The sequence below is a fragment of the Suillus subaureus genome (assembly GCF_016647635.1).
Source record: "Suillus subaureus strain MN1 chromosome Unknown BJ212scaffold_12, whole genome shotgun sequence".
NCBI lineage: Eukaryota > Fungi > Basidiomycota > Agaricomycetes > Boletales > Suillaceae > Suillus > Suillus subaureus.
Window position 1 is genome coordinate 674,922 of NW_024538568.1, and position 21,634 is coordinate 696,555.

General features: G+C 47.8%; 7 protein-coding genes and 1 non-coding gene across 8 annotated transcripts; 3 read left to right on the forward strand and 5 right to left on the reverse strand.

Moving 5' to 3' along the window:
• Positions 1 to 583: 583 nt before the first annotated feature.
• Positions 584 to 661, reverse strand: BJ212DRAFT_t53. Its single transcript has one exon. It is a non-coding gene; the product is annotated as a tRNA-Leu (tRNA).
• A 939-nt stretch (positions 662 to 1,600) lies between these two features.
• BJ212DRAFT_1460488 (MED14-domain-containing protein) lies at positions 1,601 to 6,180 on the reverse strand. Its single transcript, XM_041338908.1, has 19 exons — positions 5,943 to 6,180; positions 5,750 to 5,888; positions 5,614 to 5,705; positions 5,482 to 5,560; positions 5,299 to 5,431; positions 5,108 to 5,248; positions 4,869 to 5,054; positions 4,776 to 4,817; positions 4,634 to 4,724; positions 4,291 to 4,582; positions 4,089 to 4,236; positions 3,836 to 4,038; positions 3,703 to 3,781; positions 3,332 to 3,653; positions 3,234 to 3,281; positions 2,713 to 3,182; positions 2,576 to 2,661; positions 2,113 to 2,525; positions 1,601 to 2,057 (listed from the first exon to the last, which is right to left on the reverse strand). The coding sequence occupies exons 1-19, from the start codon at positions 6,056 to 6,058 to the stop codon at positions 1,760 to 1,762; spliced, it is 3,378 nt and encodes a 1,125-aa protein (XP_041194179.1). The 5' UTR covers positions 6,059 to 6,180; the 3' UTR covers positions 1,601 to 1,759.
• A 36-nt stretch (positions 6,181 to 6,216) lies between these two features.
• BJ212DRAFT_1348823 (chaperonin GroL) lies at positions 6,217 to 8,564 on the forward strand. Its single transcript, XM_041335434.1, has 4 exons — positions 6,217 to 6,538; positions 6,603 to 6,653; positions 6,704 to 6,764; positions 6,821 to 8,564. Exons 1-4 carry the CDS (start codon positions 6,373 to 6,375, stop codon positions 8,295 to 8,297), a joined length of 1,755 nt encoding a protein of 584 aa, XP_041194180.1. The 5' UTR covers positions 6,217 to 6,372; the 3' UTR covers positions 8,298 to 8,564.
• A 495-nt stretch (positions 8,565 to 9,059) lies between these two features.
• Positions 9,060 to 11,029, reverse strand: BJ212DRAFT_1348834 (uncharacterized protein). Its single transcript, XM_041335435.1, has 4 exons — positions 10,589 to 11,029; positions 10,268 to 10,530; positions 9,418 to 10,220; positions 9,060 to 9,357 (listed from the first exon to the last, which is right to left on the reverse strand). Exons 1-4 carry the CDS (start codon positions 10,956 to 10,958, stop codon positions 9,129 to 9,131), a joined length of 1,665 nt encoding a protein of 554 aa, XP_041194181.1. The 5' UTR covers positions 10,959 to 11,029; the 3' UTR covers positions 9,060 to 9,128.
• A 589-nt stretch (positions 11,030 to 11,618) lies between these two features.
• BJ212DRAFT_1348838 (uncharacterized protein) lies at positions 11,619 to 12,165 on the forward strand (the record flags this gene model as incomplete). The annotated part of the gene is made up of 4 exons (XM_041335436.1): positions 11,619 to 11,621; positions 11,685 to 11,869; positions 11,915 to 12,001; positions 12,051 to 12,165. 4 exons carry the CDS (start codon positions 11,619 to 11,621, stop codon positions 12,163 to 12,165), a joined length of 390 nt encoding a protein of 129 aa, XP_041194182.1.
• Positions 12,166 to 13,650: 1,485 nt separating this feature from the next.
• BJ212DRAFT_1479953 (uncharacterized protein) lies at positions 13,651 to 14,946 on the reverse strand (the record flags this gene model as incomplete). The annotated part of the gene is made up of 6 exons (XM_041339979.1): positions 13,651 to 13,746; positions 13,815 to 13,899; positions 13,960 to 14,517; positions 14,568 to 14,589; positions 14,662 to 14,733; positions 14,793 to 14,946. The coding sequence occupies 6 exons, from the start codon at positions 14,944 to 14,946 to the stop codon at positions 13,651 to 13,653; spliced, it is 987 nt and encodes a 328-aa protein (XP_041194183.1).
• A 2,178-nt stretch (positions 14,947 to 17,124) lies between these two features.
• BJ212DRAFT_1348877 (uncharacterized protein) lies at positions 17,125 to 19,466 on the forward strand. Its single transcript, XM_041335437.1, has 21 exons — positions 17,125 to 17,195; positions 17,269 to 17,287; positions 17,344 to 17,422; positions 17,471 to 17,484; positions 17,530 to 17,625; positions 17,681 to 17,690; positions 17,752 to 17,775; positions 17,825 to 17,850; positions 17,901 to 17,926; positions 17,984 to 18,018; positions 18,073 to 18,097; positions 18,153 to 18,164; positions 18,226 to 18,241; positions 18,295 to 18,322; positions 18,371 to 18,477; positions 18,528 to 18,587; positions 18,643 to 18,670; positions 18,721 to 18,775; positions 18,839 to 18,863; positions 18,917 to 19,012; positions 19,068 to 19,466. Exons 1-20 carry the CDS (start codon positions 17,159 to 17,161, stop codon positions 18,996 to 18,998), a joined length of 804 nt encoding a protein of 267 aa, XP_041194184.1. The 5' UTR covers positions 17,125 to 17,158; the 3' UTR covers positions 18,999 to 19,012; positions 19,068 to 19,466.
• Positions 19,467 to 19,776: 310 nt separating this feature from the next.
• Positions 19,777 to 21,092, reverse strand: BJ212DRAFT_1429494 (uncharacterized protein). The gene is made up of 2 exons (XM_041337674.1): positions 20,968 to 21,092; positions 19,777 to 20,885 (listed from the first exon to the last, which is right to left on the reverse strand). The coding sequence occupies exon 2, from the start codon at positions 20,878 to 20,880 to the stop codon at positions 19,993 to 19,995; it is 888 nt and encodes a 295-aa protein (XP_041194185.1). The 5' UTR covers positions 20,881 to 20,885; positions 20,968 to 21,092; the 3' UTR covers positions 19,777 to 19,992.
• Between the last annotated feature and the right edge of the window lie 542 nt (positions 21,093 to 21,634).

Consider the following 21,634-nt stretch of genomic DNA (forward strand, 5'->3'; position numbering starts at 1 on the left):
ACTCATTGAATCGACCGACAAAGCTGAAGATAGAGTAAGGGAAGGGAGAAGTAAGGACATTAAACTGAAGCAAACATGTCGATCAGAGTCTGGGGTCTTTTGTTGTGAATGCCGTGAGGGTGTTCGGACTGTGTTCGCTCATTGAAGTTGTTTGAAGGAAGCGAGCAAGGTCCGACCAGTCACCAGTGATAACAGGGTACCATGAACTCAAAATGTGGTTGTTGGCGGAGTGGATGACGATAGATGACGATGTCACGGGTGCGGATCAGTCCAAGGATGCAGTGAGTGGTACACTTATACCGGCTCGATCGCACGAAAGAGTTTTAGTACTCGGTAATAAAAACACAAACCACTACTATGCAGATCATCATGTACAAGAGTGCCTAGCTTGGGAGTATTTGCCAGAAATAATATTTATCACAGAGGCAGGCATGGTGTAAGAACCTTCCGAAGAAGAGCTGAAGCTATCATAGGGCACAAAAGTGAATTCCTTTTCATGGACGAACTATCATAAAAAAGAGCTTTCAGCGCAATGACTGGGCCTACTTAAGATGGACCTCCGAGGATCTATACACCGCAACAATCTTGTCAGTCGGTTTCGAACCAACTCTAAGAGATACAGATTTTGACTCTGCTGTAGTAACCATTCGGCTAAGACCAGTCAGATGGACCTCTGAGGAAATCACCCATGAGTCAATGTCAAGATGTGTTCTGATTATAGAGGAAGACCTGCCATTCGGTAGGGTTCAAGAACCTGCACAAATGAAGAGAGAGAGAGATTTTGATTCTGTTGTGGTAACCACTTGGCTAAGACCAATTAAGAGGAGACCAGAGTGAATGTCGAAGTGTGTTCCAATAGGGGAAAAAACCTTGTCTTCGGCAGGTTTGACAAATGTTGACTCTATTGTGGAAACCGTTCATCTGGCTCTAAGATGGACCTTCAAGGAAACCATCCATAAGTGACTAGTGACTCTTCAAGGGACGTTCCGATAGAAAAACAACACCTTGTCATCGGCAGGTTTCGAACACAAACCAAGTGACAGATTTAGATTCTGTCGTGGTAACCACTTTGGCTAGGACGAAGTTGAGATGAACATCTGAGGAAATCCACCCATGAGGATCTTCAGGGCGTGTTCCGATAGAAAAAATCTGTCAATCGGCAAGTTTCGAACCTGCACAGTCCAAGAGAAACAGATTTCGATTCTGTTGTGGTAGCCACTTGACTAAGGCCAGTTAGGCGAACCCCCAACGAAATTATCTACGAGTGAAGGTCAAGGTGTAATAAGACATTTGTCGGCAGGTTTTGAATCTGCACCGCCAAATATTTCTGATCTGTTCTGGTGCCAGACTGCCAGTTGGCTATGACTAAAGATAGACTTTGAAGGATCCATCTATAAGTCAATGTTCAAAACGTGATAAAAGGAAAAAGATTGTTTCGAACCTGCAAGAGATTTCTGTTCTGTCACGCTTATCACTTGGCTACATAAGATGGACCTCTGTAGTACAAGTCGAGAATGATCATGCACTGACAGTAGAATCATGTACACAAAACATGCCAGAGTCGGGATGCCAGCGTCGTGATTGCTAATGGCAATTAATTCTCACCGGGTCGATTGTACAGCCACTTAATTATGGGTTGATATCGACCTCGTAGTATGAGGTAACCACAGCATGCACGATATAACGTAGCGGTGTTTTCGCAAAAGACGCATTCACGAAGTATATAAAGAATACCAATCGAGTAAAGAAATCTTTGGGGTTATCTATCCCGTAACTTCTTCAACACCCGTTCATGCAATGCCCTTGCCACACCGCTCACAAAGGAGCTATCACAGACTACCCCGGCGTCGATGTAGGCCACCCTTGCATGTTCGTCTTTTATACGTACAGACTTTATGGCATCAACAATAAGGGTCTTGAAGTCTGGAATTGGTAGCAGGCTGAGAAGCTCGGAAGATGGTGATGATGTTGAAGAGGAGCTTGAGCCGAAAAGAGAGTATGACGCATCTAGAATAGCAATCCGTTGTCCTATCATTAACCGGAAGTCAAGAGCATGTCTACCACGTTATGTTAAGCTGCGTTCATGACCATTATGATAGCGAAGAACCGCACCTGAGGTCGCCATATAGCACCCTCCACCAGCCCAAGCCTTTGACGTATGTGTCTACCCACGGGTCGGATATACGTGGCCGACCTCTACCGCGTCCTGGCGACTGCTTGGCGTCACGGGAGCTCGCTCTCATGTGTTCAAGTTCCACTGCTATAGGAAGGGTGTTTCGAAGGAGTTCGACAAGGCGGTCAAGTGATGACGCCAATGGGCCGTGGCGGAGAACATGGCGGAGATATGGCTCAGCTTCTTCATGGGGATTGGTTCGTAGCTGGTGATTTGAAAAACGAACTTGAGGCGGAGCGAGAGAAGAAGGTTGTAGGAGGGTCGGCGAAGGCGCACAACGTGAAAAGCGTAACTCGAAAGATCCACCTGTAGGCGATAGCTGGTCCGTACAAGTAATTAAGACCGTATAATCCTGCAGAAGTGGAGTGAGACATCACTCGACAAATGGACGGTGAAGCTCACTGAGGCGTACGCAAACTCTACAGTTTGCAGGTCAAATGATAATAGTCTCACGTCCGGCCATCTCTTGCCTTTCCCCATTCGTGCCACTGCATTGTGTAAGTATCGATAATACATCAACAACTTCAAGCACAGCATACCTTCACGGGCAATGACGACCATTTTAGAAACGCGGGCCCACTCCTCTAGAAACTCGTCCACACAGGTATCGACCTCTTCAGATAAAAATGAGACCACAGCCTCGGCTGCATCGTAGATGATTCTTTTCGATGGACGAATGATATTTTTGCTGCTAGACCCTGCTGCGGCACGCTTCCCAACTGGCTGTTGTACGTACTTCAATTTCACGCATGTTACTACCTGCGCCTTCTTATCTGACCACCAGTTCAATGGTATGACGCGGATGTTGGGCATGGCCGCTTCGGCTGCTGGTGCGCCTGATAGAATGTCTGAGGACTGAACACAAAGTGCCGGTACAGAACGGGCAAGGGACGATTGAATGTGTCCAAGCTCGGATATCTGTGGGAGAGTGACCGTGGGGTTGACATGGGTGTAGGGGATGCCACGGAGCTTAAACTGACGCTCGACTCGGGTGTATGCAACGCGTGCGCTGGAAGGACAATTGAGAATTGTTAGAAGACGACAGAATAAGCTTTCATACCAACAATATGCATATAACTCCCGGAGTACTTGCGTCTCCAAGTTGAAACTGCGCTTACATGTTAGCAATACAAACCGGAGAGCTGAAAAATATCTTACCTATCTTCGCTTCTTGATAATTCTGGAGGGATATCATCTCGTTTTCTCTTTTGCAACACCAGTGGTTCGTGCGACATAGATGAGATCACAATCTCATCCATGCCAGCACCAGCATTCCTATCACCTCGTATTCGTCTCACATCAAGCCAGCCGATATCCTCCATGATCATGTTGCCAAACATCGTGTCTGAGAGCATTTTTGTCGATATAAGCGCGTACCTGAACTCTTCATCCGTGAGGACAAGCACGAGGTAGTGCGTGGGGAAGTTGGCAAGTTGGATATACATCATGCCGCGCGCTGCGGGTCCAAGCTTTTGAATTTCTGAGATGGACTTGAGACGGAGCATGAAAATGAATTAACAGCACCAAACCTTCTTTTGAGAAGTTTCGGTGTCGGAACACTTGGAAGCCAAGGTAGTTAGCTTTCTGTTCCACGATATCTGTAATCGTCTGCCAATATACTACCGTGAGAGTCATGATCAGTGCAAAAGTAAGGTTGCGCACGTTAAATCGTAGTCTGATGAGCACATCGAAAAGCATATTGGGTGCTTCGTTGAGTTTGTCAGAGATGGCAGAAAACCGTGGTCCTCGGCCAGCTGCCGCGAGGTCACCAGTATCCCGAATACTCAGCCGGCCTGTCCTAGTGTCGATGGACACGATCGCGACTTCGTTGGCACAGAGATGCACGCGCAGAGAATGATAACCCCCTTGTGTGACATTTAGCACTAAATCAGGATTGTGATAGTTTGGTACCCACTCTCAGAAACCAGAACCACTTTGCCTGCAGGGGAGAATACCCGAACAGGACCCCGTTGAAGTTGGACCTGATAGAATCTCAGGATTGCTTGGGTGTGCACCTCGATCACCTTTCTCAACATCGACTCAAAGTCAATATTATCGGACTCCTATCGAAACATATATTGTGAGCAGCCTCGTCACGTAGGAAAACATCAACATACAACCGCAAGCTCTTTAACCGCAACTATCGCTTCCTCAGCATCGATATTGGCAGCCAACACGCCCTTCATCGGTTCCCATTTTGCGTCAAACCGCAGGCTTTCAACATCATCAGAAGGGCGCATGTCACCTAATTTTGACTTTCGCTGAAGCTCGGCAAGCATCCGCGCTATAGGTGATCGCGCAGCTTTTTTGTCAACCTTTTCAACAATAGAAATAGTCAAGGTACCACCATGCGGTGGTAATTTGAGACGATTGGGGGCTGCCGCGGGAGCTCCAGGTTGTGGGGGTCGCCTGAGTGTACATGAGCAACAAGACAATGATCTATGGAACTGAGGGCCTTACATCCAATACGACACAGCAAGTGTTTTACGCCCATCACGCATCTCGACTTTGAGGAAGTCAGCCCAACCAAGGGAGCGCATCCTCTGAGCCTGTGGGAAAGCCATCAGTCAACAGTATTGCGCTCATGAAGATGTACTTACTTGGTAGCACAATATTTCAAGCTGATAGGACATGGACATCATCTCTGTGCGTCTCCGTGAATTACCATTCAACAACAAGAAACTCTTTCACTTACGAAGGAAATTAAAGAGCCTCACAAGAGGTGCATCTACTGTTCCCTCTGGAAGCTGCGGTCGCGGTGGATCTTCTAGATTCGGAGCAAATTCTGATTTATCTGGGAGCGGAAGGTAACATGACATCCGTAGATCAGCCTCATCTGCAATGTGTCGTCTGAGGAGGCCAGTGGGCTCTGAAGGGAACTCTAGGTGTACGCGTCATAAACGACGGTATGTAGTAGATCAACGACATCGATACCTTGCATGCCCGTAAGGTCACCGCCAACTGTGATCAAGAATTTGACGCTAACAAAGAACCAGCCGTCATTCTTCTCTGCACCTCTTAGGCAGATAGCAGTTTCGAACAACTTAGGGACCGAGAAGTGCACACGTCCATTAGCTGAGATGAATTGAGTAAGGGACTTTGGGATTCTAAGCTCAGAAAGATACCAATATGATGCTGAAACATTTCCACCGGGATTATCTCCGACATACGGAGACGGTAGCGGATGGCGTCTTCCATGTCACTGAGCGTACTTATAATTTCAGCATCTGTTAAAGGAGTAATTGGAATGATAGATTTCTATGGGAAGATATGAGCACAATCCTAGCATACGGCAGGATAGGGAAAACCTTGATGCCAGACGGTAGCCGCTGATATGCGCCCGTAGTAAGGACATCCAGCGAGGTGAGTAAGTCATGGTTTCGTAGCCTACAGTATAGAGCGCGTGAGGACAAGCGTGAGGGCGTGCAATGTTTCTATACCTGGCAGGATCCAAGCTTTCTTTTGCGTATGTCAGACCTTTCATGACATTTTCGAATTGTTCGTTCTGATTCATGAGAAAAGCAGTGATGTTCTGGAAAATGATCATGAAGTATAAAGCCTTAAAACAAACGCGACACTCGCCATGCATTTCTGTACGGTCTCTGCATCCCGCGCCCACTTAGTGATGGCATACAGCTTTACAACTTGTTTCTTAATCTTCACGACCCAATCAGCGAGCGTGCGTTTTCGAGCACCATCGGACATATTTGGAAGACTTAATGGAGGTAGTTCAAAGGACATATATGGAGTGAACATGGGGTACACTCACGTCTCAGCAAGTTCAGACAGCTCAGCATAGATGGCCTGGGCCACTCTAGAAAGAAGGTCGCCTAGAGGAACCTGGCCATCAAGGACTACAGGGAGCTCATTCTCTAGCTCCTCCATAGAGGGCTCGTGGTAGCCGTTGAGGCTATTAATGATGACTGCCAGTTTGTGAGCTACGGGTTAGCGCAATAGTCCGTAGGACCATCAGCGCTGCGAGGTAGTAGTGGTTATTAACAAGGAGCCGTCACGTGTGTCGTGACACTCTGTGCCAAATATAGTACTGATTTCCTTTTTCATGACTGTGTATTTGATGACATAATCAGCGAAATTCTAGATTTTTCCCCGAACATTTTTATTGCGAGTTTTTACCAACTCTTTTCTTCCCTCTCTCTCTTTTCTTCTCCCTGAAGTTCTCATCCGTCGTTGAAGTAGCTATGCACACGTCTTCCCGTGCCCTTCGTCGCGCTGCCGCAAAGGTCAAGCCTACTCTGACCCGCGGTGCACACAAGGAGATCAAGTTCAGTAACGACGGTCGTGCTAGCATCCTCAAGGGTGTCGACGTCCTTGCTAATGCAGTCAGTGTCACCCTCGGTCCAAAAGGTCAGTATTACCTCTTTCACTCTTGTGAACCGAACCTGAACTAAAAAAAATCGCGATTTCACAGGCCGCAACGTCATTATCGAGCAGAGCTTTGGTGGCCCAAAAATTACGAAGGGTAAGCCCTTTTTCTCTCTCTAGGTCTACTCTTACCTGAATCACCATCAGATGGAGTAACCGTGGCTAAAAGCATTACTCTCAAGGACAAGTTTGAAAATCTCGGCGCCCGGTAAGTTCCTTTTGTCCCACTGTTAACATACCACTTCTTACGCGTTCTCGAATCAGACTTGTGCAGGATGTCGCGCAAAAAACAAACGAAATTGCTGGTGATGGCACTACTACCGCAACTGTTCTCGCTCGTGCTATTTATGCCGAGGGTGTGAAGAACGTTGCGGCAGGGTGCAATCCCATGGACCTTCGTCGCGGTGCTCAATCCGCCGTGCAAAAGGTTGTCCAGTTCTTGGAAGCCAACACTAAAACGATTACCACTACGGCTGAGATTGCACAAGTCGCCACCATCTCTGCTAACGGCGACGAGCATATTGGTGGGTTGATTGCGCAAGCAATGGAGAAAGTTGGGAAGGAGGGCGTCATCACCGTAAAAGAGGGCCGGACGATTGAGGATGAGATTGAGGTGACAGAGGGCATGCGCTTTGACCGCGGTTATATCTCCCCATACTTCATTACCGACGTCAAGACTCAAAAAGTCGAGTTCGAAAAGCCCTTCATTCTCCTGTCCGAGAAGAAAATTTCCTTGCTACAAGACATTCTCCCATCCCTCGAGACTGCCGCCTCCGCTCGCAGGCCGCTGGTCATCATCGCAGAGGATGTTGATGGCGAAGCCCTCGCAGCTTGTATCCTTAACAAGCTCCGCGGCCAGCTCCAGGTCGTGGCCGTCAAGGCACCCGGTTTCGGTGACAACCGCAAGAGCATTCTTGGCGATCTCGCCATCCTCACCGGTGGCTCAGTCTTCACTGATGAACTGGACGTCAAGCTTGAGCACGCAACAGCTGACCTCTTGGGCAGCACTGGCAGTATCACCATTACTAAGGAGGACACCATCGTCCTCAACGGTGCCGGCTCCAAGGATGCCATCTCAGCACGGTGCGAGCAGATCCGCGCACTCCTGAACGACCCCACCACCTCCGAGTTCGACAAGACCAAACTCCAAGAACGTCTTGCGAAGCTCTCAGGAGGTGTCGCCGTCATCAAAGTTGGCGGCTCGTCTGAAGTTGAGGTCGGAGAGAAGAAAGACCGGTATGACGACGCACTTAATGCAACGCGTGCAGCTGTCGAGGAGGGTATCCTCCCGGGTGGTGGTGTCGCACTTCTCAAGGCCAGTCTTGCGCTCAAGACAGCCGCAGCTGGCGAACCTGCCTCATCTGACCCTGATATCATCCCAACTGCCAACTTCGACCAAGGCCTTGGCGTTAGCATCATCCGCCGCGCATTGGCACAGCCCGCACGCACGATTCTCACCAACGCGGGCGAGGAAGCAAGCGTCATCGTCGGCACGCTTACAAACTCGTCCAACACCTCCTTCGCATACGGTTACGACGCGGCAAAGGGCGAGTATACTGACATGATCGCGCGTGGTATCGTCGACCCGCTCAAGGTCGTACGGACAGCACTCGTAGACGCTGCAGGTGTCGCAAGCTTGCTGACCACGAGTGAATGCTGCGTTGTAGATGGTGAGGAGGAGAAACCTGCTGGTGGTATGCCTGGTGGCATGGGAGGTATGGGCGGCATGGGCGGGTTCTAAGTAAGTGCTCGACGTTGAACCTTGTGACGCGCGGGGCATATCAATTTTCATCCGCCGTCAGTCGTTACCTCATTTATGCTGATTTATTATACTTTTGCTCTGTTGTTGCACGCCATTACGCCCCCCTCACCATCATGCACTCCACGTATTTGTAAACCACATTATTACTTACTTACTTGCATGGAATTGAAGCACCACTCAGTCTATGTGTCCTTGATGTAGTTTTCAGCATCTGTGCTCGGCATACCACTAGTTTCATGAACAGTTTTAACGTCCAGGCACCTATATGCACATGGTGTTGTTTCAGATGAATCATGTGATCTTGACGCGCAGTCTCATTGTAACAGCAACTCGGTGTGTCATCTTCGCGAATCTAGTGACCATGCCGTTGCCTGCTTCTCTCTCCCTGATCTTTTGATCTTCGCGCTCAGTGTAGTCAGGATCGGCGTCTCTCATGCCAACTGACCATCGACAGTATGGACATGCACGTGGAATATGTCCTGCACCCACCCCTCACCCATTCTCCTCAACCCCACTAGCTTGATTCCCGGTCTGCATCCATACCCCCTTCTTGTCCCACTCTTCATTTCGCTCACTACTTAATCTTCGATGCTCCAACGCACCGCTCGTTATCTACTTCATCGTTCCATCACACTCAGTAGCCTGGATGGCCAATATATCAGGCTTGAAGGTAAGGCACCCTGCATCACCTTTATATTCGTTTCGTCATTTTAACCCTCTATCTTCCCCTTAGCCAATGGACACTGAAAGGCACCCAAGTCCGCCGAGCATATTCCACTCCCCGACTCAACCATGATAAATTTAGTTTCGTCATTTCGTTCCGCCACGGACAATGCTGACGAATTTCTCCCGCCCATCATCCACTTGGGTCATCTCCAATAATACTACTGGAAGTTTTGGAACTGACTCCATGCCGGGGGCGCCCATTGGGCCAGCAATGCCCACGACCTTTGTCACCGATTTCTTACAAACCGGGCACCAAGTGCAGGAACCGTACGATGCGCACTCCGAGCAAACGGCATGGTTGCAAGGACGAATGCTACAAACAAACTGGTAAGCTTCAATGCGAGGAAAATAAGGTTTGATATCTAGTACGTACACACAGCCTAACATATTGTTTTGGCATTTGCATTTCTGCAAAGGGACACCCACGCCGGGCTCGTATGTGACGCCTGTCCCCTCACCCATCACCCGATCCAACATAGAAACAGACTTGATCGTCTTAAATGCGTCATATCCGTGGATGTCAGTTGGCACTTCATTGAAGATGTCAAAGAAGGGAAGGCCTGCTGCTGTGTACACTTTGACGTCAACTGGGGTTGGGGGCGCCATCATCTTGGTAATATGTTCGAAGTGGGCCGCATTCAGGACTTGTACGTTGAAGACCTTTGCCCTCTCAGCGTCCCAGATACGTGGATTATTGCAGTCTTCATTGATGGCCTGCTTGATCATCCCGCCAGCGCCGAAACTCATCGTTGGCAACAATTCCCCGCCCCCCCTCAGTCTCAATACTAAAAGGATCGTCGAATTTTTTTGAATATTGCAGTCCGATAGCGTGAGGCCATCTTGGAGTTCATTTCCCGTCAAGATGAGCCGTTGCTGGTCCGGCGGAACTCCTTCCTTGTCTTGAATCTTTGATTTGAGAGCGTGTATAGTATCGCAGCTTTCTGCCCAGAGAGTTATTGTCTTCCCCGTGAGGGTCTTCACAAAAAGACTCATGCCGCTGTAAGTGGTTGTTGGTGAGGGTAGTATTTTCAGGTTGGTCATTGTCATTTCGGAGCCGAGGGAGAGTCCAAGTTCGTGAGGTGTGCGATAGATATCTACTCCCTTGAAACGCACAGAAGTTTCATACGCCGGTATGACCTCGAATTGGATCCCGCTCGTTGTCTCTGACCCGGTGATCTGAATCTTTCTTAGACATCACTAATTCCGTGGACTCAAAAATGTACCTGATACTCAATCGAATAACCCGATCCATAAGGAACAGCAACAAACTGCTTAACTATACCTGGACCAGTTGCGATGCCATCTACCCATGGCTGTTCGGGTACGATAATGTAGTCCTGCTTTTTTTCAACGCCATTTTGCCGTTTGAGCAGAGTAGCCATGTTCGGAATCATAGGCTCGCCAGTGATGCCATTGACGCCACCAACATATATCCGAATAGCGAATTTTTTGTTGCTGTTGAACTGCAACCACATTGCTTCCCGTTCTACGGCTCGCAGCGATGTATGTGTGATAAAGTCTCAACCAAGACTGACCAAACTTACGGTACATTGCAAAGAACAAGCCGCCCTTCTCTACCATATCTTGTGGCAAGACATGAGAAAATTCGGAAACATTATAGAGTGGGAAGGCCCCAAGTCCAGGTGGAAGATTGTTTGGCTCCCCGGTTTCGGGTACACGGACTGTGCGCCGGAAAGAGATTTGAAGGGAATCGGAATCAACGGAGAGGCGATCAGTACTACATTCATTGCCATGGCGTGGAAGTTTGGCGCTGAGGGGCTCGCGGGGTAGGCAATGGTTGAAGAAGGAAATGAGCGGCTCATCCTCATTTATCTGGAAGTCATTTGGACCGTACAATGATTTTCCAGAGGTCACCTTGACAGGAGAATCCCTCGACATAGTAGGGATGTGCATCGTGTTACTGTAGCTCAAACCCGTGAATCGATCAAGCCTAAATATCAGCCACCGCTGAGACTCAACGGGGTTTTAATGATCTACTGTAACTGTAAACTCCGCACAATTAGTTTCAAAGTACGAACGAAGATAATACCCAGCTTCACTATGCTCTCAATCCAGCGCATCGATGCTGGAGACCAATATTCAACACCAGGGTTTGCTGAACAACTTGTTGTCCTGTGAGTTAGCTGTCTGACATGTCTGACCCATTTGAAGCGTAGTTCGAGGGACGGGTGAGGGACCTCATGTGGTACTACAAGAAGATTTTTAGTGGAGGAGTGGTTGGTTTGCGATTTTGCGTGGATAGGCCCAGCGAAAAACGTATGATGTGAGATTGTTGATATTCAAGCTAATGATCACTAGGGCTGCAATACTAGTCTGTCGTCCACATCTCGTGCTTCTAAGTGAACATAGCACCAGGTGTTTGATATGCTCAGCACGCTTGGTACTATGTTCAGTTGGAGGATCCTCATTGCTCAAACACAGTGAAATTTGCCCAGGAGTAACTCAACTCAGCGAACGACCATATACGATAAGAGTTCTGCCACGACGGAATCATGGATGAGTTCAGCGTACGTGCATCGAGTCTGGTCGGAAGTATGAATACAGGTAGATTCTATGGTTCGTGCTACCTTTTTCTTTATTTAACGAAAATCTCTAGGTGATTAAAATGAAGTTTCACAGGGCCTGAGCACAACGGGGCCAGAATGCAACAGGGCCAAGCACGTTGTGCGACCTAGAAGGAACGCTGCTATAGACCACCGGGCCACAACGTGTGGTCTCACTCACAATGAGTTTACACTGCTGTGGATGAAGCTACATTTTATGAAGCGAGTATTCAAGGCAGGGCTCCTTCAAACCAGCTTCTCGTCTTACTCGCCCGTCATGGACCCTATGGCCTAATTTCCATTAAGCGACCTTCCAACTGAACTTGTCTTCCTCATCCTCAAATATTCCGCGCAACCCATATTTGACCAGACCGACAAATATGAGGCTCAAATGTCCATACTCCTCCACACTTGCACTCTATCTCGTCTCCAAAGCCGTCAGACGCGTTGCGCTTCCCGAACTCCTGCACACCGTATTGCTGTCGAAATCTGAAAACTTGACAATGTTCGTCGATGCTCTACGTATGCAACAAGAGGATGCGGAGATCCAAAAATAAAACACATTCCGTTTGAAGTGCGAGGAGGAACAAACACAAAACGATCTTTATTTTGTAGTACGCACCCCACGTACACAAGATATGGATTGGGTGCTCTGATGCGAATATCGTACCAGATCACTTGCTCCACCCGCACTTATGCACCGGCACGTAAGCTTACCATCAGCGTCCTGATACCGGCGCTACTCGCTACGCCGTCCCTTGCCCTTGCTTGGACAAGTCTGGAGCTTTTTCAGAATGCCTAGAACATGCATGGAAGTCCTGTGCAGATACGAATGCCAACGACGAACATTCCCCGCATTCATGGAATACCCAAACCCTGACACTGTCGGGTGAGACAGGTCGCCGGCGGCCAATGGGAGCTCCTCAAAAACACTCCCTAAGGATCCATTTCCTTGCGTCAATCTCTCGCCTCACCTACGGTCCCACACAACCACATTCGACGAATTTCTTTTTATAGCCATGTCTAATGGCTTATCTCGAAGCTACCACCTACCTCCGTGGATGAAGAGCATTCCATGGCTTTATCTCAAGAACCTTCAAACTTTCTCAATGGCCTACCCGCATATCAAACCCCCATTCGATATATATGATTTCATAGAGCTCAAAAAGAGAAAGGGAAGAAGCTTTCACGTAGAGCTGCTGACGTTGTCTGCAGGCTTGCTGACTCGCCGTTGCGATGATAGCTGTGATTGGAGGATAAATGCGTTTGCTGATACTGGTCCTGGCAAGGAGTATATTCGATCGGATAGAGTTCGTTTGAAAGTGCCCCATTCTCCCATACAATTTCGGTATGATGATGATGATTGCGGGTTATGCGCCTGACGAAGGGTGTTATGAAGCTGATAAGGGATATTATGATATGACTGGGGTTATATGTATGTACATGGTCGCGATACCCAATGGACATGATTAAGCCTTCGTTACTGTGCACCATTGAATGTGTCTTGGTTCCAGGTCTTGAATCAACGTTAACCTTAAACAAAAAAGCAGGCTATGATGAGATATGAAACCAACAGAGTCCGGTGTCCAAAGAGTTCCTTGCCAAGTCAAAAGGTGATAGGATACACGTCGAGTAGGGAAATGGTCCCCAGCTTAGTCTTCGCGGGCGGATGCGCTTCCAGGACATTTTGACATCCACTCGCGAGGCGTTCAGGGGTGCTAGAAAAAGCTGCTTGCTGGAACACTAAGCTTGATCTCCCGAACCCGTCTTCGAAGAAGTCGCCTTGAAGATTTTTCGTGCAATAATTGATTGTGTAGGCAACACCTGCACAATAAACTGCTATACCAAGAGCCTCAAGTTTGAAATCGCATGCATAGCGATGAAGCGCTCTAACAATATTGATCTCAACGCGTACACATTTCGTTTTGATAAATTTATAAATTTTACATGCAAGCGATATTGGTGGGATCATATCTATAGGCGTATCATCAGCCGAACGTCCTCGACCACCAAGGAACAGCTGCAAAGACTCACCTAACATCCTACATCTTCGCCTTCGTGTTCCCCGAACCATTCACAATCTCATTCAGGATCTCGACAAGTGCCTCACCAAGTTCGTCTGGTTTCTCTTGCGGAACCTAATAGGTTTTAGGAACACAATATCTTACAACCCACGTCGTCAGAAAAATAAGACGGAGCCACGTACCAGATGTCCTGCCCCCTTGATAGTCCGCTGAGACACTACCCTATGCTCCGCAGCGTCTAAAATCTCCTTCTTCGCCATTTTAGATCTATATAAATCCCGTCACACTACTGTCGACCACGAGCGAAATGAAATGAAAACAACGCACATAAATTCCTCAAAATCAGCCCAAACAACATGAACCCCCCTCCCAGCCTCCTCCACCGCCCTACACGCACGCCCGAGAGACTCGGGCTCCACCGTATGCGATAAACACGCATACAATGGGCTCTCTTCGTCCTTCCTCAACGTAGGCGTCACATAACTCTTCCTCTTCCCCGCACCAAGTTCGGACTCGTTGACCTCTTCAAATCCATACCTCACATAACTGCTTAAAACCCTCTTATCCCACTTCCTCCAAACGCCTTTCCCACCAACCAACCACTTCGTCAATGCTTCCCTATCCGTCCAGCGATCGCGTTTAGCCAGTGACCCTCGGACGTTTGCGGCTCCGTGGATGGAGCGAGGGTCAGTAGGAGTAAGAGAAGGAACATCAATGTGGGTTCGATCATTACGAGAGCAAAGGGCGTAAGAGAAGGAGGCATGGATGTGAGTGCAAATATCCAGAGAGTACAACTTCCTGAATGAGCTATTCCTACTACTGTGCTGGACTTGAGCGAGGGAGTAGAGAGGAATGCTTGTAGGTAAAGCGCAATATCTTTCGTTGCTGGAGGTAATGTTAGTATTAGTAGTTATACATAAGGAGGAAAAACGTACTGCACATCGCCTTCCCAGCTGTCTTGCGCGCATCAAGTACGGGACGATTGAGAAGTGCCGTTTGACCATGGTTGGGGAAGTCAAGCACCCATACATCTCGGATCGTAGCGCGAGTTTGAGCGTGCGATAAGCAGGCGCGCGATAGCAGGGTCGTACTGTTCCTTATCTGAAGCATATTTTGGGTCAGGGTGCGAGATATGGCCGCTCATGGATGGAAGAACTCACGACCGGCAAGTCCGTGCGTGAACACGAGTGTGAGACCGTCCTTGGTGCAGGAGACGGGGTAGTACAGCGTAGAACACTTGAGTTCGACCGGGTCTGAGCCTAGAGTTGTATGTAATGAGAGGACGCGCCTCTCGGGCGCCGGGAGCTGCGACATTTGGCTCCAGTGTTCAACCAAAATCAACCTGTAATAGGTTGTTCGTTAGAGAGGGACAAACTGATAGACGAACCAAGGGCAGCGCTACTAGTAGCGCCAACTTTCTCCCCAACCATGTTAGCAACAAAGTTCCGGTTACTTCGGCGAGTCGCATCTCTCGTGGAAATCGGGCGTTGCCGGTTTGACTTCTCCGCTTCAGATCTTTGCAATGTGTAACTCGCATCTCTGTCGCAACCAAGTGAGGTGTCGTCGTAAGGGAATTCCAGTTCCTGACACAGATTCATGCACCCAGTGACATGACTTCCTACTCGTACATTGTGTGGAGATCGCCACTCCCCAGGGACTACGCCGTACTAATTTTTACCAACTCCAATCAGAAACTCCTGCTAGCTTTCTTCCGAGTGTGGTCGACTTGTGGGAGTTCCTACGAATAACGCAACCGTACTCGTGCCTTGTCATTTCTATAGGATTGTCACAGGTCGGTGTCAGGGCGCTCTTGCATGATCAGGGATCATGGGGTACAATGATTCAATGGTGCCCTTTCCCCAGAAACTTTCAACGCCACCTACCAACAAATGAGTCGGTTCCGCTGCAGCAACTGCTCAAGACTCAAGCGCAGTTTCTTCGCACGTCGCACAGCACCACAGCTTATCATGGTCTTTGCCTTACAACTACAAGGTGAGTTGTTGGAGATCGCTCATAACTGAACGCATCCCACATCCCAAATTGGTTGTCTCCCCTGCCCAGCCCACTGCCTGACTAGTTTACTAAGCAATGTCTTATCGTCATTCCCTCCTGCGGCGACTTATCTTCATAATATATCTGCCTCAGAACTTGTTTACATAACCAACCATTGTATGGTTTGATAACATCAGGTGGGATTATGTGTCATTCGCTAGATAAATGATAAACGATTTTCACAGGCCGACTACTGATAGGCCGAACACAGGCACTACGTATAGTAAGTACTTCGTCACCCCATTGAAACAGACAAGAAGGCATGTCAACAATCATGAGCGTGGATGGAGATGTCGCAGATGTGCAGGAAAATCAAATGCACGCTGAACTTTTTCGAGTCCGTACGTCTGTAAGTTCCCCAAATTTGCCAGATCAGAAAACCCTGGCCTATTACATAACATATCCCACCAGTGACGAGGGAACGGCTCGACGAATCGTCGAATATTGCTGCTGCTTCTCGTGGTGGTCATTATGTCCGGTCTTCACTTTTGGGACGAATGTAGCGCCCGTTGTTTTTTTTTATTGATGGTAGAACGAACGATGTAGGATGCGCAGAGACTTGGTTTTCTTTCTTTTTTAAATCAAATTTATTGTTCATAGGGTCAAGGACCTATGTCAAACATAGCCTTCAGGGATTTGAAGGCACAACTGCTTCTACATACGAAGGCCACCCCTTCCTATTCGTACGATGCTCCGCGTCTGACGTGCAGCCACCATCAAGGGAAACAGAGCCATGATCTACAATTGCGCATGGCATGATGAATGGTCAAGCCTTAAAGTTCCCCGACCTCTATCCTGTCTACATAGCATTAGAACAAGCCGGTCTTTTTAGAGGATCAGGGAAGGGTCACTTTCACAGGGAGGATTGGAGATTGCGCCACTGTAGATGGGACCACATAGCATATGATGGGCCTGAAAGGAAAATTGGGCTAGGACTACTCAGGTTCGCTTGTACGTCAAACCCTGAAACTTTCCTGAACACTGACTTGGGTTTGATTGATGAAAAGGGAACAGTGTAATCAGTGGCGGCTGATTTATGAGTAATAAAAGCTCAGACATCATAAACCATTGGAAGAGCAACCTACCGAGTAGCAACTGTCATCCCAGATCAAGCCTTGCGCACCATACACAGGCTTGTCAGCGTCAGTTCAGCGTATAACAACACTGCCAGGTACCACTAGCACAAAGTCATATAAGTGTGGTTACTGCTATCCGGGGCTCGCTCACTTTTACGGCATTGCAATGTGTATTTGATTTTTTATACTCAATTTGTATTGAAATGTTTAACGTTTCATTTCAGGACTTTGAGTTTCAATTGGGTTGGCAAACTGAGCCGCGCCACGTTTTCGCCAATACCAGTAGTACCCTGTAGTACCTGGATTATAAGTAAGTAGATGCAGTCTACCTTAACTTGTCTTGTGTAACCTCCCTCCGGTGCAGCGTCACTAAGCTACCTTCCTCCCAGCTTTCAGCAATGAGCGCCATGTCTTCATTTACAATTCAGTTCATAGGTAGGAGCAGAGCATTAACATTTGTGCTTTGATTCTCTGTATACTGAGTATATATTATCGTTCAAACTTTTAGGGTTGACCATCTCTTTCGTGTCAGTCTGTCTCGGTTGCCGAACGCATTTGATACCCGCTTAAATAGTTCTGATAGGCAACTAGGTGTTGCTGCTGCCCAGGGCTTCTGTTATTATCGAGCCTTCCCTTGTGACAAACTGCTTCTCAAGTATCTCGTGAGTACATGACAATATCACTTATATCCTCCAACTGAGGACTTTTAGGTTGTCACTGTCTTGTTTGTTTTCATACTTATCGTATGCATTGTTTAACTATGATCCAGGATTCTGAATACCATCGGGGCGATATTGACCAGTTTCATGTACTGGTCGTTCTTTTACAATTGTTTTCGAAGTACATCCCCGAGGTGTCAGGCATGGTGAGCTGCCTCACGTGCATAATCATGGTGTCTTCCGGTTTTAACGTAGTTGCAGGGACATGGCGGTGAGCAAGATGCCTTTACTTTCAGATCGAGCATACCCAACTTGAACTCGACCTACGGCAGGCGATGATCCTTCTCTTTGTGAATGTGAGTTCCAAATACGTCCTCAGGATCAGTTATCTGATATTATTTCCAGTATACCTTACCATTCATCGTGCAAAGGTACCGCGCTAATTGCTAATACGAGTTATGCTTACCTTTTGGCGCCGCAGTTTTTATTGTCATCGTGTATGGATAAGTACGTCATCATACTTTAATTGTACTATGTGCATCTGTAATTCAACTGTGTACACAGTCAGCGGCAAAAACTTCTACGTCACTATACCGATAGTAGGTGTTCCTTCGCATTAACGAGATCAATGACCTTACGTCGGTGAGCAACAGATTTTGTTTACAGCTTCGTCTTATGGTGAGTTTCGTTGTGCACTAAATCTCGGTTGTGGTCTCAGACCTGTTTATGATAGTGTTCGGTTTGAGTTAGTCGGCTGGACAGTGTTCACTTTGTGCATGTGACTGACAGTTCTCTTTTGCATTCAGTACTTATTCCACCGCAGTGAGTTTTTTTCTCGATAACGCTTGAAGAACCTAGTTCAGCAACATATCTAGGGAGGACGGGGCTTTCTCGAACCACGCAGTGCGTCGGATTATCTCCCTGAATCCTTTCCTGACATCTTTTTGGTAGATACTCAAAATCTCTGTTGCAAGAGCAGTTCAGACCGTTTTGTGTGACTCCATGATCAGTCTTTCCGTCTACTTTTACCTACGCTCTGGAAGATCTGGTGTCCACCGGTATGTCGATGTGCTGCAACCTAGTTAAAGTATTCACCCATGTGGTGTAGCACGGATACTCGTATCCAGAGCATAACTAAGAATTTCACCAGCATGGGCTTTCTTGTGAGGCAAGTCTTGTACCGCTTTGATGCGATGACTACTAAGCACCTTATTTCGTGACAGTTTGTTGGCTATCAGCATATGCATCTTGGTATGCAGCATGATCTATGCAAAACTTCTTAACTAAATGACAATGTCCAGTTCTGGGCAAACTCGTCTGTTGCCATCGCAGGGGTAGCCACGGTTCTCAGAAGCTGTGAGTGATGCCTTCTCCTGAGTTATTGTCGTTCCAGAGTCTGAGATGGCATGGATCAAATAGCATATGCAAATTCGTTACTGTCCACGTAGGTGAAACTACGAGCTGATCATCCACATTAACTCATGGTACGACTACTAGACTCAACGCCAGGAAGCAACCCGATAGGCTTCCAACGATGGAAATCGAACTTCCAACGATTTCAGGGCACATTTCGAGATAAAGTGGCTACCCTGCGTGCGTCGAGTTCTAGATCTTTGTGTCCTTGTGAATGTAATAGCTCAACACTTAGAATATGTGTCATCTTTATGTATTCATTGCATGCAATGCAAGTCAGTGGAACACCACATCTACTACCAGTAGTTCCGGCGCCAGCATATGCAACTACCTCCAATAGACTGCTCTTCCCAGCTGTCGAATAGAGACCTCAGATGTTCACATCACTCAGTCAACATTGTATACAACGAATTATCATTGAGCCTTCTCCATACAAGTTGCTGCCCGTGTCCCTCGATCATTTCGAATGGGGGTCGTCCAATATCCACGGGTAGTGGATATAAGATTGCAGTAGAATACTGCATGCACGCAGGAACTGTAGCGGAGCCGGAGTGACGGATGGAAACCGGTTTGGTTTCAGATACAAGTACAATATACAGGCTGGTGTCATATTTATACATAATCATGGCTGGTGAGAGATGCCATGGTTATGTATGGCTCATGCTTACCCTCGACCACTGCTGTATTTATGTATGACAGGTACTTTTATGCATAATGGTGTCGAGATCCTTTGGTAGCTCATTTTGGTCGTTCTGGGCTGCCTTTGATACGACAAGTAGACGTTCGATGAGTGACAATTCGGGTGTTACTCAGGTGCGAAATCGTCTCTGAACCATAATCAGTCTGACTCACAGACCAGACAACGCTGGACAAAACGAAGTGGCCAAAGTGACTTTGTGCAACTTAACCGACCATCGAATCGGAGGAGGTGCTAGATAGTGGCAGTATAGATTCCACATCTAGCGGTGCGGCAATATTGTACATTTTATCGAGACAACCATTTCACCTATGAGCGTGAAAAGCGAGGTGAATACGAGCCTATGAGGTACATCTGTCATGGAGGAAATGGGACAGTACTAGCAACGGAGTCTGAGAGCCTAAGGGGTCAAGAGGAACACTGCGTGGGAGTTCGAAGATGACGACAATAACATGAAACCAAGTCATTTGCCTGTGATCTCACTTAAGTACAGGCCAGGGAGCGGATACGGATTCTTCATAAGACCCTTGTGCTTCCTGTTCAGCTTCATCAAACTCCCCAGATACCCAAATATGTTTCCGCGTATCGCAGCATCGTGCAGCGCTAGAGGATTCGCATCGTGGCGCTCAAAAAACGACCTATAAACTTTCTTCAGCGCCTGGATCTCAGCATCTTTTCTACAATTCATGAATCCATAGTCGAACGCAATAAAATTCTCCATTCTACTCTCCGGATTTTGTTTATTAGTCTGGATGACAAACTGCTTGAGGACCCAGACAGACTTGCGTATACGGTGGTGTTGCAAGACGTCCGCAAGGTAGCGAAGATCCACGTTGATTCCATTCTTGCGGAAGAGATCAAGAATACGTGCAGAGCGGAAGGCATCACAGAATTCGTCGAATGTGCATTTGGTAATGAGGACCTGATAACGTCCGCCCAGATACATTTCCTCCTCTTTGCAAGCGCATGAGCAGAAACCGAAGGGAATCCAGAGGCCATCGAACGGTGCAGGATGCACTTTACTCAACAGCATCACGTAGAACAAATAACATGATTGCCTGTCCTGAGGCATGCTAGTTATGCGGGCTCGTATGTCTGCAGGCGAGTCTGTTTCTGCGCCTCCGGTAAAGCGCCATGCGCGCAGAACCATGGCATCCCCTTCGACATTTGACTGCGTCTCAGCAGCAGATGGATTAAGAATGTGCTGATTCTGCAAGAACCAAGGGAAGTAACCGCCTCTGAGTTCGGCGGGAATCTTGTAGTATGCTGCTTTTATCTCTTCTACAAGCACGCCCCTGACCCGCCAGTCATTGATGGTCTTTGGGGGAATTCCTATGCGTCCTGGGTTCATCAACCCTGAAAATGATAAACGCATTAGGGGCAGTGTGATGATAGTTTCGGGGACTCAATCGACTCAGTCGACTCTACATGTACATACCGATATACAAGCCAAGAAGTTTGGACCTGTTCTCCACTGTGAATGCACGTTCAAACCCATAATCCTTGCAAGTCTGTGGATCTTGTGGGAACAGGTTGTTTCTGACGGCAAGCGCTAGATGGTCTGCGGTGGTGATGCGACGACGGGGTTTGCAGGCAAAGATGAGCGGTACCCATATCACCAGAAGTCCAAAAAGTAGATATGGTAAGCCGAGGTAAGCTCGTGTGATAACGTGCCACAACATGTCCATCATGGCGGCCAGGTGGCACTGACAGTTCGAAGTGATCACCTGCAAGGAAACGGGCGAAACGAACCCAAGAAGTTTGCAAGAAGTATTATGTAACGGAAGAAGCGAAGCAGCAACCTAGACCTGGTACCCTCCTCGCCAACATTAAGATTCATGTCAGCAACCAACCAACCAAGTTAACAAACATACGCTCCGAGTCGGACGTACTCATCATGATGTGAACTTGAACCTCACTAACACTTATGTAATCTCACTGTTTCCTCCCTCCAACCTTGCATCCAGACATTCGTACACTTGGAGGGTGTTATCGGCTGCAAGGTAGGCGTTACCGTGTAATAACTTTACTGACAGTTGTTCTTGGATTGTGATAAAAAGGCGCGTAAAACTAAACGGAGAAACAGTAAGAAGTAGGAAAGGAGA

Coding starts and splice junctions, on each gene's coding strand:
- BJ212DRAFT_1348877 (XM_041335437.1), top strand. CDS start 17,159: ATGAGCGCCATGTCTTCATTTACAATTCAGTTCATAG. Junction 18,588..18,642: donor AGCATGGGCTTTCTTGTGAG/GCAAGTCTTGTA, acceptor ATTTCGTGACAG/TTTGTTGGCTATCAGCATAT. Junction 18,864..18,916: donor GCAAATTCGTTACTGTCCAC/GTAGGTGAAACT, acceptor TACGACTACTAG/ACTCAACGCCAGGAAGCAAC.
- BJ212DRAFT_1460488 (XM_041338908.1), bottom strand. CDS start 6,058: ATGGAGGAGCTAGAGAATGAGCTCCCTGTAGTCCTTGATGGCCAGGTT. Junction 5,561..5,613: donor GAAAGCTTGGATCCTGCCAG/GTATAGAAACAT, acceptor TCTATACTGTAG/GCTACGAAACCATGACTTAC. Junction 5,055..5,107: donor TGACCTTACGGGCATGCAAG/GTATCGATGTCG, acceptor GCGTACACCTAG/AGTTCCCTTCAGAGCCCACT.
- BJ212DRAFT_1429494 (XM_041337674.1), bottom strand. CDS start 20,880: ATGAACCCAGGACGCATAGGAATTCCCCCAAAGACCATCAATGACTGG.
- BJ212DRAFT_1348834 (XM_041335435.1), bottom strand. CDS start 10,958: ATGCACATCCCTACTATGTCGAGGGATTCTCCTGTCAAGGTGACCTCT. Junction 10,221..10,267: donor GTTATTCGATTGAGTATCAG/GTACATTTTTGA, acceptor AGAAAGATTCAG/ATCACCGGGTCAGAGACAAC. Junction 9,358..9,417: donor AACAATATGTTAGGCTGTGT/GTACGTACTAGA, acceptor GTTTGTTTGTAG/CATTCGTCCTTGCAACCATG.
- BJ212DRAFT_1348823 (XM_041335434.1), top strand. CDS start 6,373: ATGCACACGTCTTCCCGTGCCCTTCGTCGCGCTGCCGCAAAGGTCAAG. Junction 6,654..6,703: donor TGGCCCAAAAATTACGAAGG/GTAAGCCCTTTT, acceptor AATCACCATCAG/ATGGAGTAACCGTGGCTAAA. Junction 6,765..6,820: donor TTTGAAAATCTCGGCGCCCG/GTAAGTTCCTTT, acceptor TTCTCGAATCAG/ACTTGTGCAGGATGTCGCGC.